Source organism: Labrus mixtus, chromosome 3 (genome assembly GCF_963584025.1).
Source record: "Labrus mixtus chromosome 3, fLabMix1.1, whole genome shotgun sequence".
In the NCBI taxonomy this organism is placed as follows: domain Eukaryota; kingdom Metazoa; phylum Chordata; class Actinopteri; order Labriformes; family Labridae; genus Labrus; species Labrus mixtus.
Window position 1 is genome coordinate 10095043 of NC_083614.1, and position 19686 is coordinate 10114728.

Below are 19686 nucleotides of genomic sequence, written 5' to 3' on the forward strand. Positions count from 1 at the left end.
GTAGGAGGAGGGGAAGTGGTGAGCTGAAGGTTCAGCTTTGTTTTGGTTTGAGAGACTGGATCTAAAGTGCGACATCTACTCTGAAAGTCGCATGATATACATTTCAAACTACAATATTTACATTTCTACAACACCAGGGACCGGCTGTATGGAACAGTCTATAAGTTTGAGACTTCAGCTCTGCATTTTAATTACATTCTTCTTCTTCTTGTTATTTTAGTGCGGTTGGCATTTACACCTGTCTAGAGATCAGCCAATACAAGAACAGACAGAAACATCATCACAGACTGTCACTGCCAAACACCTGATTCCCTTGATAGCTGGACCTATTTGGATCTACATGGATGTGTTGTGAAACCTGTAAATGACCTAAATGTTTGATACACCTTGTGTCCAACCTTAGTGTTTTATCTCTCACTTTAATTACAACAGATTGTTCTAGAAAACCATGGTTACGCTTTGAGCATTACATTGCGTTGTGAAACAATCCTCTCTCCCACATGAATGTTAATGAGCATCATAAAAGACTATTTAAGGTTAAGTGGAGAGCAGAAACAACTAAAAATGTCCGCCAAAGATGGCCTCAAAAACAAAACAAACACTCATCTTTAAAATGTTCACGTTGTGCCAAGAGCTGGATAAATGTGAGTAATATAAAAGCACTTATCTAACATTCAGATTATTGGCAAATTGAACTCCTCGTTGTCTGTCTCTTATCACACTGTGAGCGAATCAGAGCAGGACAGAGACGTTGGCTGCTGTTACACTCTCCGTCAGATTGTGGTAGTGTGCTTCCTGACTGTGGCTGAAGAAGTGCAGGTAATGAGCCACCTCGGCCAGAGTCTGCAGGACGTCGTAGGTGACCGCAAACAGGAAGTAGGTGGGGAGCAGCCAACTGAGGCTGAAGACGCAGTCGCCTACAGGCAGAGGGACGGCAATGTGCCTGCAAGAACAAGAGACAATGATATTACAGAAAATATCTAGATCATTTCAGGAGCGCTGCTCCGGGCATTCTCCTGACCTGGCTGTTCACACATGCACCTGACAGAAGGAGGCTATCTCTGTCAGAGAGGAGGGGGGAGCATAAAAGATAACTTTTGAAAAAATAAAAAGTAGGGCTGTCAAACGGATCCAATTTTTAATCGCGATAAATCGCTAAATTTCAAAAATTCATGGCGGTTAATCCCACTTTTAATCTCATGTTTGAATTCCATTATTTCAAATTTTAAAAATAAAAATGGTCAGGCTTTTATTTTGAATATTTGTACTGCCTTAAGCTGAGGGTACTTCACTTGCCGTTTGAATTGAACCATGCTTTTATTTTATTGTAGATAGATCGAAGGTTACGACATAAACTTCACCACAGAAACAGGAAGTGGTTATGGATCAAAAAGTAGATGAAAACAGCTCAAAAGAACAGTAACAAAGGTAAATGTTTCATAAGGTGGATTTTACTTTGGACTCGTCAGCTGAGCTGTCAGAGTTTTTGAAATGACGTTTTTTTCATTAAGTTCATGAATTAATCATAATTGACTAGTTCATGCTGACAGCCCTAATAAGAAGGAGCCATAGTTTATTTTAAATGTGTCATTATTAAATAAACTCATGTAAAGGCGATCCACATTTAGCTGGGGCTTGTAGTGAAATGTAATACACCATAAAAAGGTTTCATATCTGTGCATAAGTTAAGTGAGGTTACTGTACATGTTGGTGTTTCACTTTGCACCTGTGATAATACTGACGACAGTAACAGACATCAAATAAAGGGTACATGTTCTCTGAAAGAACTAAACTACATCTTTACTGGCTTTACCTCTTCAGCCTCTTGAACCCTGACTCGACAGCGTTATTTGAAACAGAGGTACTCACTGGAATCTGTCTTCTCTGGATTCTCTCAGCATGATGAAGACAAACAGTCCGACTTCAGTGTTGAGGGAGAACGACACAACTTTGTCCAACATGACAACAAAACCCTGAAGAAGAAAGAGAGAGAAAACACGAGAGATGGTAGAGGTATTTATCATCATGAATCTTATTTTAGCCGTCTCTATTACATAATGTGTGTGTGTGTGTGTGTGTATTTACCCTGGGGTCGCACACTGACACGATGAAGATGACCATAAACACGAGCAGTGACACCAATCCTTTAACCATGCTGCCAAAGACAGAAAGGAGGAGAATGAAAAACAACTCAACAATCACTAACTTAAAGGCAGAATATGCAATTTTTTGATCCAGCAGATGTCGCCCGTGAGCACCAGCATGAAACCAAAACAACTGGTGCTGCATTGTTGTGTTAGCATTCTAATGCTAGGGATCTTTATTATGCTCGTACCTTCACACTGCATGTAAATTTACCCGAAATGACCGTGATCTAGAAACGCTTACGTGACATTTAAATAAACAACTTTTATACGCAAGGTGATGAGCCGGCTGGCCGTCACACCGATGTAAACAAAGTGAAGCTACGGCTAGGAAAACATCACAGACAGTGGGACTCGATTGTTACACTCACTGTAGACAGTCATGACTCACAGAGTTATTTTCAGAGGATATACTTAATTTCTGCTACATTTAAGTGTAAAAAAACGCATATTCTTCATTTGATAATCATCTAAAACAGTTTCACCAGAGAATAAGACTTCATGGAGCACGTCACAAAATAAACTGCAAGTGAGGAAATAAACGGAGAACACCTGCAGACCTGTTGTTAGGAGAGAAAAACTAAAGAACCCAACAGTACACACACTGGGCTCAGTTCATTCAGCTGCTTTATTAAATATCATAGAAGAGAAGTGAAACTTTGAAATCCACTGGCTTCCCGGGGGCGTTTTCCACTGTGAGCACTCACCTTCTGGCCGAGCAGACATGATGTTTGTTGGGCAGGTTTCGTTCCCAGGCTTTAGACAGCCACTCCAGTCTGCTGCTCCACATCGAGCTAACCAGACCATCAACTGAAAGACACACAACACCTACAGTCAACACCAAACACTCACACATAACACAAAGTGTTGAATGCATTTCCTTTCTTACTAAACATTTGCAAAGTCATTTTTCAAAGTCATGAATCCTGTTATATTTATTAACATGTTTACAAGCGTGCAGTCTTTTGCTTCTGCCCTCTAAACTTTTTTGAAATATTGGGTCACTGGTCTTGTATTGCATCATTTTTTGATATACTTTATTAGGCTAGCCAGTTCCCTCTGCTATCAGTCGTTATGCTAAGCTAAGTCTCCAGATCATTGTTATATATCTATTCTTCAACATTCTACTATCTCACACTACATTTCTTATTACTACAATAGAGCGCCACAGGAATGAGTCCTAAAACCCGGAAGTAAGTTAGCATGTTAGCAACATGGGGTCTAACGTCTAAAAGTCAATGGGGGGTTTGAATGGGTTTGTGGTTAGACGCCTGAAATAAGGTCTGTGGTTAACAAAAGTTTAAGAGATGTTGGCGTTTTGTTAGACCACATAAACTACGTTAGGTAAAACCCCCACTTGTGAATTTTGAAGTTTTTACGCGTCTTTAAAAAGGCGGTTGCTAACAAGTGGCTAAATGTGACTACAGTGGTTGTCGGGGAAATGAAACGTCATCACGCCGGACACAAACACCGGGAACTCTCTCAGTAGTCGGAGATGTCTGCTGTAGGTTAAAACTTTAGGTTAAGGTGAATATTATGTTAATAAACAATTTATTAAGCTACACGGATTAGTTTATCGGAGATTGTCTGAAGCATAACAGTAGTGACGTTAATATCATCCGACCGTGGTGTAGTTCGCTTGTAGCATAACGTTAGCTTTTTACTTCTGTCTGCTGCATTAACTCTTCAAACATCATAAAAATGGCGTTCATCTGTGAAGATTACCCTGCTGAATAAAACGCCTTCGCTTCAGAAACGTGCGTTTGCCACAGAGCTTATTACTGCAATGATCCAAAATCCAATGCAAAAATCCCACAGGCGAATTCTCGTTAGACCCCATGGCGATGCTACTTCCGGGTTGGCCTACAAAAATACTTCATATGGTTTGTTCTCTATAGAAGAAACACTTTAGAAATGATCTCTTCTTGTACTGTTGTACTGTACATAATAATAAAAGACTAACTAAGTGAATGACATTGAAGCAGGAGTAAACTTACCCGTGTGTTTCATGGCAGATCCCATCACCAGGAAGGACACTGTGACGCTGATGGCTATAAAGACCTGGATCAGCTCAGCCACCCAGGAGTACGCCCTGTAACGTTCATTAATAATCTACATGGGTTGGTGGGGAGGGTGATGGATGTTGGTGGATGTTGAAAATGAGGACACCACAGGGTGAAAGGGAGGCACAATATTCTACTTAAAAACATGTTCATCGGTCGTTTCAGAGCAGAATGGTATTTTATGTTAAAAGAAAACATTGAGTACCACATAATGTGTTTCTCTAATTGTACTGAACCATGTCGTTATGTTTTTTTAAAACACAGATGTGCTAAAATGACACTAGATGTCATATCAAAGAGACCTGCTTTCGTCACTTTCCTATTTACTGCCTTTAATTTTTATAATTTAAATTTGAAATATTTTATTAATCTCTGAGGGGAAATTCAAATTTTACATTCACACACAAATCCCACACATGCACAAACCTGACCTGTGGACATGCATTAGTGGAGAAATGTCAGAGTGGAGCTGCTACACAGGTTCCTGATAAAAGAACCAAGCCATGCTCAATCTACTGTGAAAACGCTGACTCATGCTGAGCTCAGAAAGCCACTTCAGCTAATTGTTGCATATTATATTTCCATGGTTTGTTTCATATTTTTTTTAAATAAGTACACAGGCTAGCCACATGTTAATGCAGTGAATTAAACCACAATCCATTATTTGGCACAGCAGGTGATATACTGAGCAGTGACCCACATTGTAACACTTCTTAGATTATTACACAACAGAGGAGGACCTCCATGAAGCTGGAGTTTGATGATGCTGTTACATGTTTTAACGTGTTTGAGAGGATCAGACACTGGTCATGAAATGATCATAATACGCAGTTTAAACTAGTTTCTATGAAAATGGAAACAAGAACCAGAGGGTAACAGAGGGTTAGTAACAGAGGGAAAACCCTTGATGCTTCTAATTTTATAAAAGGTATGGAAATTCAGAATAAAGGAAACTAAAATGTTTTAAGGTGTCATGACTGATGAGAATCTGAACTGGAAGTAACAAATACATTACATGAAAGTGAAAATGTTGGAAACAATATTATCTCTGTAACACAATGAAAATAATTCATGATTACATAAAGCATGGTACATTTTATATAACTCAATGATTGCTCCATATCCGACCTTTACTGTGTTGAAGTATAACTTCGACTTCATGATACAAAATAGCCTTAAGAACCATCAGTAGAAGTCGATGTAGAGATCCAATAAACCCCGTTATTCGTTCAGTTTAACTTGTTGAAATTTCATGAGTTAGTAAATCACAGTATTCTGGAAACGGAAAAAAATGTATAAAGCTCATACAAATTTGTTGCCACAAACATCCAGAGAAGATGAGAGAGAGAGCCGTTATTACTTTAAAATGAACAAAGATCGATTTTCAGAACCAAATGAAGGAACGCTGTGTAACTGTGAAAGCAGAGGAGGGTTTAAGGAGCTCCTGAACTCTCGTAGGTTCCTTTGGATCGATGGTGTGGACCGCCTGCTGCTATGGACCCCCCCAGAATCCTTCTACCTGCTTCTCCCTATTTCCAATTTTTCAAACCTTGCGCAGTTTCAGCAGATGGCTGTTCATCATGAGTCTGGAATTGCCCAAGATTTCTGCTCTCTTCAAGGAAGTTTCTTCTTGCCACTGTGACAATGAGTAAGGTCTTTTACCTGCTCTGTTCCAAAGTGTCTCGAGATAACACTTGTTTGGTGCTTTACAAATAAAGATTGATTGATTGATTTTCACAACTCCACCAACTACCAAATCACAGTGCATGGAGAGTGAAAAGCTCCAGCACCACATGTCGTATGAAGATCGACTTCAGTAACTTTATTCAGGCTGCCAATGAGTTTGGCTTGTGGCCTTCCTCTGGGTCATCCATTACTGTGACAGGAATCAGTTCATGGAACAAGCTCAACAGAGAAACCAAAGAATCGCAATCAAACATGATATTTAAAAGAAAAACAATCAAAGCCGGTATGTTCAGGAAATATGATGAAATAGGTCTCATTCTTCCTGGTCCTTTTCATTCAAAGTTTGAGATCTTATGTTTGTATGTAATTGTAAGTTTGGCTTGGTTTTGAAAAATGTTCTCTCGTTTACTTTGTTGTGAAGCATAATGACGCTCCTTGCAGACATTTTTTAGGGCATTGAGACCACACTTTGAGACATGAAATCCGTGTTTCATTTCAAGCCTACTAATCAAAGTTTTTCTATTCTTTAAAGCAGCTCCATTCAATGACCTATGTGACATGTGAGCGTTACATTAGTGGTAGGAAAACTATAGGCCATGTACACGTGTTTAAAACAAAGAGACATAAAGGAGAGTGGGGTCTTACCCTGGTTAGGGGGATGGTTGCAATCTCTCCTGCTTTCTCAGACCTGCACAGAAAAGAAACACAAAAGACAGGTTGTATGAAGGAGGGGTATAGAAATGTAAGATACTCAGTAAAGTCAGTTACATCAGGGGTTCCAAAACTTTCCAGCTTGCGACCCCCTAAATAAAGGTGCCAGAGACCGGGGGACCCCCACTGTCCCTGGAGGTGGTTAAGGCATTTTAATGTAGTGCACAGCCACACACACACACACATTAATAAGCCTTTCTAAACACTGGTAACACAAAATAATATAACAGCCTAAAAGATAACATATTGATGTATAACGTAATCTATTGTAAGAAAGGCAGACGACAGGTCATTTCCATGTATTGACTTTAGGACTGAGTATACATATACAACTAAAACAAAATAGACCTACAGGTGTGTTCATCTAACGTTGTAAAGATCAGCAGACACCTACAATGTTGCTGTCACGTGCAAACTTACTTGTCTAGTATCTTTACAAGTTGATTACATTTTCATTTCATTTAATGAGGCGACGCCTGCGAGCTACTTCAGACAGTCGACTCCGGCTGCACTTATTTCACACTTGACATGCCTCACTCTCGACAACACCGCCTTCCAGTTAGCCGTCTATTTAAGCTGTGAGATTTCTGGTCTCTCCCTCTGCTCTGTCATTGCCAGCACTGAGCCCCACCACCACCCTAGCATCAACCTGTAGGCTCCGACTGGGTGGGTTTAAGATATCATCCCATTACTCCTCAGATTTTTGATGAGTGATGAGGTCAGAGCCTCGACGCCAAACACAAACTATGTTCAGCTGCTGCAATAAATCGTTTTTTAACAATTACAAACAAGTGTGACAGAAATGGTTTCATTTGAAATTGAACTACTTTTTTGTATATATTTTTATGATAATAGTTAATATATACAATTTCTTATTTTAAATTTTTAAGGCATCTTGTGAGCCCCCTGTTGGTGGCTTGCGACCCCATCTCGGGAACCACTGTAAATAATCTGTCCTCCCTCACCACCCAAGTACAACCTGATGTTGAACAGCTGTAATGATCCCTCAGCTGAACCAGCCTTACAGTGCAGTCAGTCTTCCTGTCTGCTATGAGTCTTAAAACACGATAAATTGAAAGACAAATGTAAAATATTGACTCTAGCTATTTCCTGCCTTTTATAACATGTTGTAAAATCATCACAGATAGCAAAAATCATCAGTGAAAAAGGTTGCCGTCTGCATTAATTAATCTTCATTTAGAGCCTCCGAAATAATAAAGCATGGCGCTCTCTCTCTCTCTCTCTCTGGCCGGCTCCCAGCCTGCACAGGATCTCCTGGGGAGATACAAGAATACTACAGCAGGGGAAATATTGTCCTAAATATTAAATGAGGCACAAATGGTAGTAAAACATATGCCAGGTCAGGGCTAATACCTATGAATCAGTGTTTCCATTTTAAACTCTAATTTTGGTCATTTGTCTGCTGCTGCTTTAAAGTGCTCTAGGTTCCCTGAGTTTGTTACTTAAAGATAAGATAAAGGAGGCGAAAACCTTTTTTTGAAAGCAGCCATGGAGCACTGAAAGACTGAGGACATGTAGTGGTCACATTATGTAACTACTGCTACTTCAGTAGGGCTCCTTTAAATGACTCTATACACATTAAAGGTCCAGCCAACAGGCTATCTTCTCTTATGTTTTGATTCAGTTGGTCTAATTAACGTAGAAGCCAAGGCTAATTAGCTGGACTGGACAAAAACAATGTACAGACAAGCACGCAAATATTCAATGAATGTCTGCACCAGATTTAACAACCATCTCTCCATCTCTTGTTGATAGCCTATATGTTTATATATAAACCACAAAAGGCCTTTGACTCTCCTATATTACATCCCAGACAGAAGTTTATTTTGACACAAAGCAAGCTCAAGCTGAATTCAGGTGTTTTCAATGTAGACTTTTATTCTAATCAAATCTGACATGAAAAACAATAGACTGTAGATTTAGCGGAAGGCTTTCTTGAGGATGCTGTTTCTGGACATGTTGAAGCCTTCAGTGTAGCAGTCAAACTGCTTGGACAGAAAGTGCTGTCTCTCTTTGGAGGCGGTCCACTTCGAGTACTGCTCCTCAGCTTTAAGCCTGCGAGCCTCCCTCTTCCTCTCCAACTCATCTCTGTACTTCTCCAACAAGGGTCCCAGTCCCAGCTTCACCTTCTGCCACAGCAGGGACTCCGAGCTTCTTGGTGTTTCTGGTGGTTCAAAAGAATCAAAAAGATGAGCGACACTATGAATGATTTAAATAAAAGCGATGTGATATTTAGAACAAAAAAGAAGACTGAGATAAAACACGTACTTTCACACTCGAGGCCGACTCTCTCAGATGGTGGGGTGTTTGTGCGGCCGTTTGGGTGGAGGTCCGTTTCATCAGGCTCACCGCCCGCTCTCTGATTTCCAGCCCAGTTGTTGAACTGAATTTGTCTTCTCTGCTGGGCCTTCAGCAGGCACTTAGACCTGGCTCTGTCCTCCTCTTTTCTCAGGCGGCAAAGCTCAGCCTCCCTGTACCTACTCTGCTGCTCCTCTTTCAGGTCACGCACCATGAATCTGGACCCTGTGATTGGCTTCTCCTCCACCTTCATCACTGTCAGCCAATGGCGCCTCTCTTGCTCCAGTTGGTGCTTTCTCTGTTCCTCTAAGGCTTTTACTTCACCAGCCGCCGCCTTCTCCTCTTCCCTCCGTTTGGCCTCCTGCCTCCTCCTCTCCTCCTGAAGTCTCTCCTTCTCCCTTCGCAATCTTTCAGCTGCTTTGTCCCTTTCTTCTTGTTCCCTCCTTCTCTTCTCCACTGCTTCCTGATCGGCTCTTGCTTGACGCTCCATTTCCATCTCTCTCAGCTCTCTAAATGTCTCTTTCTGGAGCTCTTTTCTTCTCTCGCCTTCGCTCAGTTTCCAGAGATTTCTAACTTTCTCCATTTCGGAGTGGAGTTGACTTGGCTGTTTTGAAGCCATGTGTTCTTACCTCTTTGTGTTCAGCTTTGTATGTGTGTATAGTGAAGTGTTAACTTCTGCCAGTGTGAGTAAATGAGAAATGCACAGAATCATCGCTACGGCAACACAGAACTTCAAATATCAATGCAGTGTGTATACATTTAAAGGAATTTTAACAAGATGGTAGATTTATTTTGATTATTTTGTTATTTTGATTACATTTTGGAGTTCAAATAGATTCTGATCATTGCATGTCACTAAAAGTAAATTTGAATATTTCTTAAAGATCTTTGTCAGATCAGTATCCGTTAGCACCCTTCTTTTTTTTGTTTTTTTTAAGCTTACCAGGCTTTAATCAACCAACCAATCAGGGTAACCTTGCATATAACTAGCCAAACACAGCGACTCAGAAGAATGTTTAGGTTGCTTGGCAACAGGTTTCAAACCAGTATCTAATCTGGATTCTATGATACCCATGTTCTCTCACTAATGCTTTCTCCTTGCCTCGGTGCTGCCACTTAGAGTTTAAAGACTTGTGAGGAACCAATTAAAATAAAAAACTGGTCAGAATGTAAGCAGCATGCGTATATATAGATAGAAGGATGATAGATGAGCATTACTGCACCATCATCTGGATTAATTACATCTCTATACTGTACATACACACAGACCACAGAGCTGTAGATACACATTTTTTCTTTATTGTTAATTTTTTTACGTTATAATTCTGTCAGTTATCTGTAGTCACCATTATATATTTAAGAGCTAAGGTACATTTTCTATTTTTACACTTTATATAAAACTGTAAACCTGCAAAGCTCTGTCACTAATATTTCATCTGTTACTCTTTCATTAGATTTCATTAAACTTTGGCAATGTTAACAGATGTTCTCCATGCTAATAAAGCCCTATTAGTATATATAGATATCTATCCAGTATATACAGATATATCCAGTTCATTATCATACCATTGTTTTTATAACAGCATTGATAAATACTTTTATTTTTACTGCTATTGATTATGACTATTATTGAACCTTTTGTAATATTTTCAGTTACATTCATGCCATTGAAGCTTGTATATATATATATTTTTTTTAGATAGATACAGTATAGATTATTGTATTAATCCCCTGGGGGGGCATTGTGTTGTTGTAACAGCAATAACTAGAAATGACATTATCCGACAACAAGAGGAAATAGCTCACAAAAACCTCTTGCTGCAGACATTCAGCCTCCTCAGGAAGTAAAGTTTTGCAGATACTTCTGTTGGTGGACCACTCTTGTCTGTCATCTAGTTTTACACTCAAGTACTTCTAGGACTTTTACGATCTCCACATTAGTCCCACTGATTCAAACAAGGAAAGGAGCGGTCTTATACCGTCTTAGGTCCACTACAATCTCCTTTGTCTTGCTCACGTTCGGCTGCATTCTGATTCTCCCCACACCAACCCACAAACCGCTCCACCAGGCCCCTTTACTCCTCCTCCAGTCCCTCTTCAATACACCCAACGATGGCAGAGTATTGTTGAAGATGACATGATTTTGAGTTGTATTTGAAGTCAGATGTGTAGATGGTAAAGAGTAAAGGAGACAGGACAGATCCCTGTGGGACGCCAACATAACGGTCAGACAGCTCTGCAGTCTCATGTGTCAACATTAATTATCAAACAGCATTAATGATGACTGTAGTCAAGGTTTATCTCCTAAAATATCTAAACTGTTAAACATTCAACTGCTTGACATTCATTACAACTATTTTTAAGACTCGGAATTACACTTACGTGCTAATTTACATATCGTTAATCATTTTCTGAACCTTGTGAATTGTCTTCCATTACTCTTTTGTAAATGCTACGAGCTGGAATCACCCATCTGTTACTGCAGGGGGCTTTAAAGTCCCATCGATGGCGGTCGCCATGCTGGAAATGCTTTCTCAATTTAACCATCACTCAACGTAACGCCTGGTAATGTCTGCTCTAAAAACGGCTTTTTTTGAATGGGATGTGTATGACTATATATGTGACTTCTGGTGCTTCTGCAGCCAGTCCTAAATGGACACTCGAAAGGATTGCAGGATTTTGCACTTCTGCCTCAGCTTCATTCTTCAACACAAAAGTGGCCATAATCGGGTTTGAAAAGATCAGGTTCCATATGACTTACGCTAATCACACGGGCCTCCTTTATGTTGACAGATGGGACATGGGTCAACTGTAAAACCAAAACACACAGGTCAATAGAGCTACAATTTGTATTTTTATTTAAGGGCTACTGTTGCTTTTATTTGATAGGGAAGAGAATCTGACTTCAAACCAACACAAGAAGCTGTTATACTGAAGGCTGTGTCGACCTGAAGGATCTCTGCTGGTTGTCAGTGAGCTGAATGGGTGTTTTGGGCAGCTGAAGGGACCAGATGTCATTATCAAGGCTCTACTGCACAGACTTCAGCTTCAAATGAAGTCACCAGTGCAAGCTGGCAGCCATATTTTGGCTTCGTTTTTTAAACATTGGGAGGAGCTTCTTCCATCTTAATATACAGTGATTGGTCGTAACATGAAGGTGAGAATTTACATTTTAAATTATTACCATCTTTCCTGGTTGATGTCAGTTTCTATGCAAACATGTAAAAATTGCTTCATCCATATTTGACAAGAGGGACCTGACAAAACTGCACATGTGATGAGATTCAGGGACATGTGGACAAATTCCTCCACCTATTTTTTGATCCAGCTGCTCTGTTGATGTAAGACTGCTCCCCTATCACTTCTAAAGTATCTGAGGAGTAACACTCAACATAAATCCCAAGTGTATAGAAAAGTGCAAAGTGTCTAAAAGCAAATCCTTGTTTCTGACCCCGGTGACAGAACACACGGGCACTTTATCTATGATTACCCTCTTCATCCCAGCATGACTTTAACTGCACACATAACTGCTCTAAAAGACTCAACAGATGAGGAGAACAAGGTCAGAGGATTGGGATTTGGAGTGGTGAAAAAAAACGATGTACTCAAACAAATGTGTTTTTCAATAACCTTTTTTATTAAATCCACAAGGGGGCACTGTTGGTCTACGAGATCTATGCATGGAGAGGGGAGTACCTGTCTCCAAGTTAGTCTGAGCCATGTGGGTCACAGGAGCTGTGCTTTTTTTTTTTTTTTTTTTTTTTTTTAAAAGAGGGGAACAATGAGCAGTGATCGGTAGAGGAGAAGGAATAACACAGAAATAAAAATTCATGCCAAGCAATCAAAATGAGAAATGGTTGTTCTGCAAATCAGCGAAATGAAGGAGAATTTAATGGAAAGGGAAGGCCTGAGCCAGGGACCCATTAGATTCTAAGATGCTGTGAAATAATTAAAGATTCAGTACAAGAGCGTTTAATTGTGCACATCCACACAATTCTCTGCTGATGTATCATCAAAGTCACCTTTTTGGGCATCAATGGAATAGCATCCCATGACAAAAAAAAACTAGATTAATAGCGGCAATGACGATCTGGGGCTGCTTAATGGTCTCAGAATATGGGTGGACACAGTAATGGCAGAAAAAAAATCCAGGCCTGATGTCAAAGGATGTTATTGGACAATATATAATCCTTTCTAACAGTTTAGATTAGTTGCTGTGATAGGCTGGGCTTGAGTCATTGTTGAGGTTGTAGCTTTAGAAGTATAACGATCCATACCCACAGTACACTCCTGAGTCATCCTCCTGATCCTTTACAACAGTCTTAAACTCAAGTGAGTGGGTAGTTGACATCAGCTTGTCGACTGTGGTTTACGAGGTCAAGATTGAGCCGTTAAGCATTTTAGGCCAGAAGGTTTGGGAAATTTTAATGATCTACAACAGCTGCGCAAACTACTTCTGCGGACGACAACCTTAACGTGTGGGTAGAGACGGTTCAAACGGCTTGTACGAGGTTGAAAATAAACAACAAGTAGTTGAATAGTTTTGAGATGAAGTTCGGCTGTTGTAAACTTCAGCCCACTCATGTGAGACTGCAAATGCAAATGGTGAAAGAGGATGAATAAAGTTTTTAGAAGGTTTTCATTTTATTTCTAGAAACAAAAAATCTCCAATGCTTTAACAGCTGAGTTCTGCACAACTCAGTAACAATGGTTTGGCTGTCTCCTCATATGATCATCTCCTATCAAGGCTTATTCTCTTCAACCAGAGTGGCCTCTGGAGAACCATTTATTTTGGTTCATTTGATCACGAGAGCAATGCTTTAGAGACATCAGAGGGTGGTTTTTCACTCCTGTCCTGTCCCACTCCCACAAAAATAATCCCCTCCTGGTAGAACGACTCCGTCCCATCCTGCTCCCATTGTTTTTTTTTTTATTACTTCACATCCTCCTTTTGGCCAGTACTAATAACACTTTACCTGTGGTGATGTGCCATAAGAATCTATTGCCTTAATCCAAAAATGCCTTCACTAAACAGCACAAAAAATATGTATGAAGACAAAACACAATCAATAATTCTTCCTGCTTTCTCTGAATCCTTTGTTTGATTTATGTGACGGCTGCATCACGGACATGACCATCCCACGTAGCACACTACGTACGTTATGCATGTTTAACCAGCAAACAGACAACAAAGTTGATAGAAATAATAGCCTTAAAGAGGACATATCATACCCATTCTCCACCTTTTCAAACAGTCCCCTGTGGTCTAAATGAAACATCTGTGCTGTGGTCAAAATATAACATGAATCAAGCACCAGAGGAGGTTTGTGACCCTGTATAAACCAGCTCTCTCAGAACGCTCAGTTTTGGTGTGTGTGTCTCTTTAAATCTGGTCTACTGTTATCATAATTCCCACTCTGATCTGCTCCAGTTTACTTTTTTTTCTGTCCAGTCCCAAACCCAGTTATCCGAGTGACATCTATTTCTGTCCCGCGGGAATCCAACGGGAATCCTGTGACCCACGGGGCTCCCAAAAAAGTGTCATCCTTTAATGTGCACTAAACTTCGATGAGACATTAATAATGTGATCTTGGCTTTCAATCAAAAGCATTTAGTGGGTTGTATTAAAGTAATTAATGATATTATCCAAACTGACAGTAAAGACCAAAAAATCAATTATGATCACTCGGAGATGAGCACAGCAGTTATTTACCTCATTTAACAGAGGGCTAAGTTGATTATTTACCATTTAACAATTCCAGTTGGGACTTTCTAATTAGATTTTTCAGATGCGGTCACAGTGAAGATCAAATACAGGTCAACAATTCTTAGCAAAAAAATCAATCAACTAGAATATGTTTTTTTTTCTTTTACTCCCACCTCTAACATAGTTTGTTACTTCAATGTAATAGATCCTAGTTCAACTTATCACCATGGCAACCTAACCAACATACGCAAAAATATCCACTGCAGGGCGGGCTAACGTGCACCATCCCTCACTGACTGAGAAAATGTCACGACAGCGGTCGATGACGGGCTAAAAAAGAAGGACAAGAGAGCATGCGGATTAAAGACTCACTCTTCTAGAGAGATGTTGGAGTACATCAGAGGGGAGACGGAGGATTGAGAACCAGGCAGGCCGCTGGAGGAAGGCCGCGTGGTCGCCTCAGCCGCCATCCGCCTCTCGGGTAATGATGTCTGGGGGACGATTTCCAGCACTGCCCAGCACCTGAAACACATAACCCAGACAGTTACTAAAGGCAGATTCGAATGCTATGATAACAAATAAAACATGCTTTTTATAGAAGCTTATATATCTCCGTTCAACTTTTTCACCACAAATTACTGCAGGATGGTTGCTCAACTCGTTTCCCATCCAGATGAGCAGGATTTACTCAAATAAGACACAGAAATGGAGAATATCACACTTTTGAAAGTCTGAACCAAACGTTCACTCTTTCACACTGAGTATTATAAACAGCCATCCATGATGTCCTGCACATCTAGGACATATTTATATTTCCCAACAAATATGACCTACTTTTTCTTCTTGTATATAAATGTTTATTCTCATTAGTCGGTTTAAAAGAGCAAAACAACTGCATAATATTTCAAACCACATGTGATTGTGTAATCATTGAGGTGAGCTCTTAGAAGACGGGGTTCACTTTCTCACATTAGAAAGTTTCCCTGTAAAGGATTGACCAATAAAAGGTAAAGAGGTTCACCTGTAGAGATGAACGACCCAGAGACGCTCTTCTGAGTGATAAAGAATTTTTCAGCTCAGTGTTTTGGTTTTATGGTGGACAACTTTACAGTCTGATCCAATCTTAACCTGGCGCCCTTGTGGTCAAACCTCTACTAAATCCACTGTCCACCATCTGCAGACAAAGACCCAGTTCACAACGAGTTGGAGCAGCTAAAGACTTAGAGAGTTCATTCAGAAGTTTCTGGAGAGCATAGTATAGCAAAAAGAGAGTGAATAAAAAAACAGGGTTTCAAATTCATGATAGGATAAGCAGCTCTGTGTTTGTGGATGTTACGTTCCCAACCTGTTTTGGCTCGTGACCCCTCTTTGACTCACAAAACTCTGGCAACCCTAGACATCCAGAACACAAAGCTTTTTGCTAAAATTAATTAGTTTTCAATCATAATAATTATAAAAGTGATTGTAAGAAAAGGTTCTTCTTTTGGCGTTCATTTTAAGATTTTGTTCTAATCCAACACTGGACCATTAGGGTTCATTTTTCACTTTTGTGCTTCATATGACCTTCCTCTTGTTTATACCAAAGAATAACAGCGAGCTAACCTGGACTCTTTCATGGAGGTGTGCCAGGTGGACTGTACTAATTGAGGGAAAAAGTGGGGAAGGGGGTTTTCTCTGTAGACATTAAAAGAGGAGCCACAACTTGAAAGCAGGACATCCTACGGCAATTTCTGTTTCACAATGCAGGTTTTTTTTTAATAATTCTGAGACTACAAGATAATGCACAATGTTGGAGGCATAATACCAAGTCTTATACCAAGTCACTTGTTCCCCCTTTGAGAATGACAGTGCCCCCCAGCCTGACAAGGAAAAAGAGACTTACAGCTTTAAATGTCCCGTATGAACACCATCATGAATGAACTACACTTTTATGAGCCATACTAAGCCCTCAATCTGACAACTTTTCACATAATGTTGTTAATATTTTAACCAACACACTGCTGCAGCTGAACTGTTTGCACCTGCCTGCTGGAAACACTGTACATATAGTTGTGTTGTAAACTCAATCCAACACCACAGCCTCCAGTTTCCCACTAACACACATGGATCTGGTTTGGACTGTATAGGCCTTTGAATTTCAAGTGGGAGTCCCTAATGAGAAACGTTTTTTTTTTTTCCTTCAGATTGGAGGCGACAGATTTATCATGTGTCAAAAATCTCCAAACAACATCTTTTGAATGATCGTAGACTTCATGGGGAAAAATAGAAGAAATCTTAAGAGCAGCAGGGTAGTGTTCCCAATGCCCAATCAGGATCGCAATAAAAAAATGACATCTATATTTCAACAAGTAAGAGGAATAGATCTAGGAAGACAACCCCTCATGCCACCTGAGCCACAACTTTCCTCCAGTGAGACCGATATTAAGCTTCTATCTTCGTCTACTATTTCTCCGTAAAAAGTAGCCTCTATGTGAAGACAACATGTCTCTCATTGGATAGTATTGCCTGGAATCATTTTTTTTTTCTTAAAGTCATCATTACTGTTTTGCAACTCTTCAGTCTTCTGTATATGCACGTTGAAAAAGCCTGGATGGAAATTATGTCAACTTGAATGGTTGGTGTGAGCTTTCAACCACAAGGCATTTCTACTTCTAGTCAGTTTCCATTCTGATTTTAGTCAATGGTTGTGAAATCTGTCCTGCATATCAAAAGCAATGTAAACTGAGCTGTGCAGGTTTACCATCTTACATGTGTGTGTTACATGACCACACGCCGGCTGTCCACACTACATCCGTTAAATATTTAATTTTTTGGTCTGTAGATTTCAGTTTCCTCTTGCAAACAGTTTGACATCTAGTGCTTTATCATTGAAGGTGGACAAACAGAAGTTCTGAGGCTCACGTGAGCTGTTTTTCTCTCGTCTTAACAAACGTCAATGTCCATCCACAGAAGTGGATGTTATTAATGCACAGTTGATCGCTACCTTTTAAAACAAGCTAATAAGAAAAAGAAAAGCCAGTGTAGATCCCCCTCCTTCCTCATCCATCTATATTGCATGGCATTGCTCATGGGCAGTTAGGACACTCAAACATGAAGTTAAGTTTCAACACTTAAAATGTTGAGCTGTTGTTGTGGAGCAAAAGTGTGTTTGATTGTAACCGCCTCAAAGATATTTTACTTGTTTTCTGTCTCATTCCAAGAAGTTCACACTTCATTTCTCAAAGGATGGAGTATCGCCTGCCGCGACATCGCGGCTGTGTGAAAAGGGGAATTGTTAGCAACTGCGATATGTTTATCAGGGGAGACTATCATGCCTGACCGGCAGTGCCAGCCAGGCCTCCAGCAGGGATTTCCCCTTGGATTGTGTTTAAATCTGGAGAAGTCGGCATGATAATCCTTCCGGGAACAGCCAGTCTTTGAAGCGTTTTCTGAAAACAAAAGGAAGCAGGAGACGAGGAAACGGAGGATGAATCATAAGTTCTTTGTTTGAAACCAAAGGCCGTAAAGTTAGACTGCAGGGAGAGGGAAGCAGGTTTTCTCCTCTCTCTGCGGCACTGGTCTCCGAATCGACAGTGCAGAGTGCAGCTCAGAGAGATTTATCCATTCATTTGTTGTGGCTCCGCTCGAATGCACCCAACAACAGACCATTTCTATTTTATTCTACTAGTCTTTCACTCTGCTGGGTGGCTCAACAGAATTATGTCCCAGACGATAATTATCAATCAAAATTATGGTCGAAAAATTTGAGGCAGAGGAAATTGCTTACCAGGACGTCAAGCAGGAACAGGACAAAAAGAAAAAGTGTGATAACAGAGAGAGAGAGAGAGAGAGAGAGAAAGCAAGGCGTGGAGAGAGGTTTTGCATCTGTGCGGTGTAAGCTCTGATGATTTCAGTCAACTTAGAGACAAACTGTGCCAGACGTCAAGCCTTTTGAGGAACAGATAATGCCAATTTAAATGCATCACATAAACTTGTGATGCACTTGTTATTTGTTATTAGATATTCGGGAGCCAGGAGACGGATGTTGGACAAAAAGAAAGCCACGCGTCTTTCCAATATTTGACTGAACGTTTCTGTCTTTGTTTAAATACTAATAGTCTGGAGAACAACATATTTTCAAAGTTGACTCTCATCTTCATAATGTGTACAGTAAACTGATATTTAAAAAAAAGCATCCTAAAAGAGCGTGTTTATGCAATATTTAATGTCCTGACATGATGTCTAGACAGAAGGAGTGAGCTGTGAGCAGTGAATAAATATTACACAGCAGCATATACAACGTCTTCTGTTTCTATGAGTCCAGAGACGATGTAAAGTCAAGGTCATCTGCAAAGCAGCGCTCAGAGCTCGTTATACTATCACACTGTCCTATCCTCAAATCAACAGCAGTGGACCTTTGACCCTACCCAAACCCCGACTGCAGTCCATTACCATACAACAATAAACACTAAACAAACTCTGACCTTTCACACCACAACATTAATACACACATCAACATATTCAACACATACCATACTCTGTCCTCCCTCTAAAGTCCACCTTACAGAAGATCCAGCTCCACTTCCCCTTCTCTCTCTCAGATAGCTTCTTTACCATCTTGTATACTTATGTATTTCATACTGTTTTATAATGTCTTTGCACAATAGTGAAATTAAATACTTTCACATCTAAAACAACAGAAGGCCGACAAACAAATATATACTTTGATGCGAAATGTCTATTTGTCCCGGTGTTGTATGAAGTACACCGTTATCTTATTTCTGGTTTTTGTTTGATTTTGATTATGGAAGACTGGCATTTGTGTACCATATGTGTTATATAAAATCACCACCTGCTTACACTAAACTCCAATTCTGAAATAGAAAAGACTAAAAGAAAAGAAAATGTTGAATAAATTAAGTTTTAAATGTGACAGAAAAGTGAAAAAAGTCCCCACGAAGGGGATGGTGGTTGGGTTATAAAAAAATTAGTTTTTTTAAATATACTTTCAGTCCAATGTACTGACTGATAGTGAAACTGAAGTGTGTAAACTGTACGGATTAAGTGATCTGAAACT

General features: G+C 40.0%; 3 protein-coding genes across 3 annotated transcripts in view; all 3 read right to left on the reverse strand.

Annotated features, from left to right (window-relative positions):
* akr1a1b (aldo-keto reductase family 1, member A1b (aldehyde reductase)) overlaps nucleotides 1-19686 on the reverse strand; it is a 238360-nt gene that overhangs the window by 172430 nt on the left and 46244 nt on the right. The gene's annotated exons all lie outside the window — the stretch shown is intronic.
* Nucleotides 206-19686, reverse strand: part of si:ch211-51h4.2 (uncharacterized) — a 67513-nt gene continuing 48032 nt past the window's right edge. Inside the window, exons 12-18 of the mRNA XM_061031116.1 lie at nucleotides 15003-15152; nucleotides 6539-6581; nucleotides 4142-4256; nucleotides 2852-2954; nucleotides 2086-2155; nucleotides 1870-1973; nucleotides 206-943 (exon numbers count right to left, since the gene is read on the reverse strand). Of these exons, the coding sequence (XP_060887099.1) occupies nucleotides 733-943; nucleotides 1870-1973; nucleotides 2086-2155; nucleotides 2852-2954; nucleotides 4142-4256; nucleotides 6539-6581; nucleotides 15003-15152 (796 nt within the window). The 3' untranslated portion in view covers nucleotides 206-732. The remainder of the gene's footprint in view (nucleotides 944-1869; nucleotides 1974-2085; nucleotides 2156-2851; nucleotides 2955-4141; nucleotides 4257-6538; nucleotides 6582-15002; nucleotides 15153-19686) is intronic.
* Nucleotides 8478-9618, reverse strand: LOC132972104 (golgin subfamily A member 6-like protein 22). The gene is made up of 2 exons (XM_061034994.1): nucleotides 8894-9618; nucleotides 8478-8789 (listed from the first exon to the last, which is right to left on the reverse strand). Exons 1-2 carry the CDS (start codon nucleotides 9540-9542, stop codon nucleotides 8545-8547), a joined length of 894 nt encoding a protein of 297 aa, XP_060890977.1. The 5' UTR covers nucleotides 9543-9618; the 3' UTR covers nucleotides 8478-8544.

Coding starts and splice junctions, on each gene's coding strand:
- LOC132972104 (XM_061034994.1), bottom strand. CDS start 9,542: ATGGCTTCAAAACAGCCAAGTCAACTCCACTCCGAAATGGAGAAAGTT. Junction 8,790..8,893: donor AGTCGGCCTCGAGTGTGAAA/GTACGTGTTTTA, acceptor TTGAACCACCAG/AAACACCAAGAAGCTCGGAG.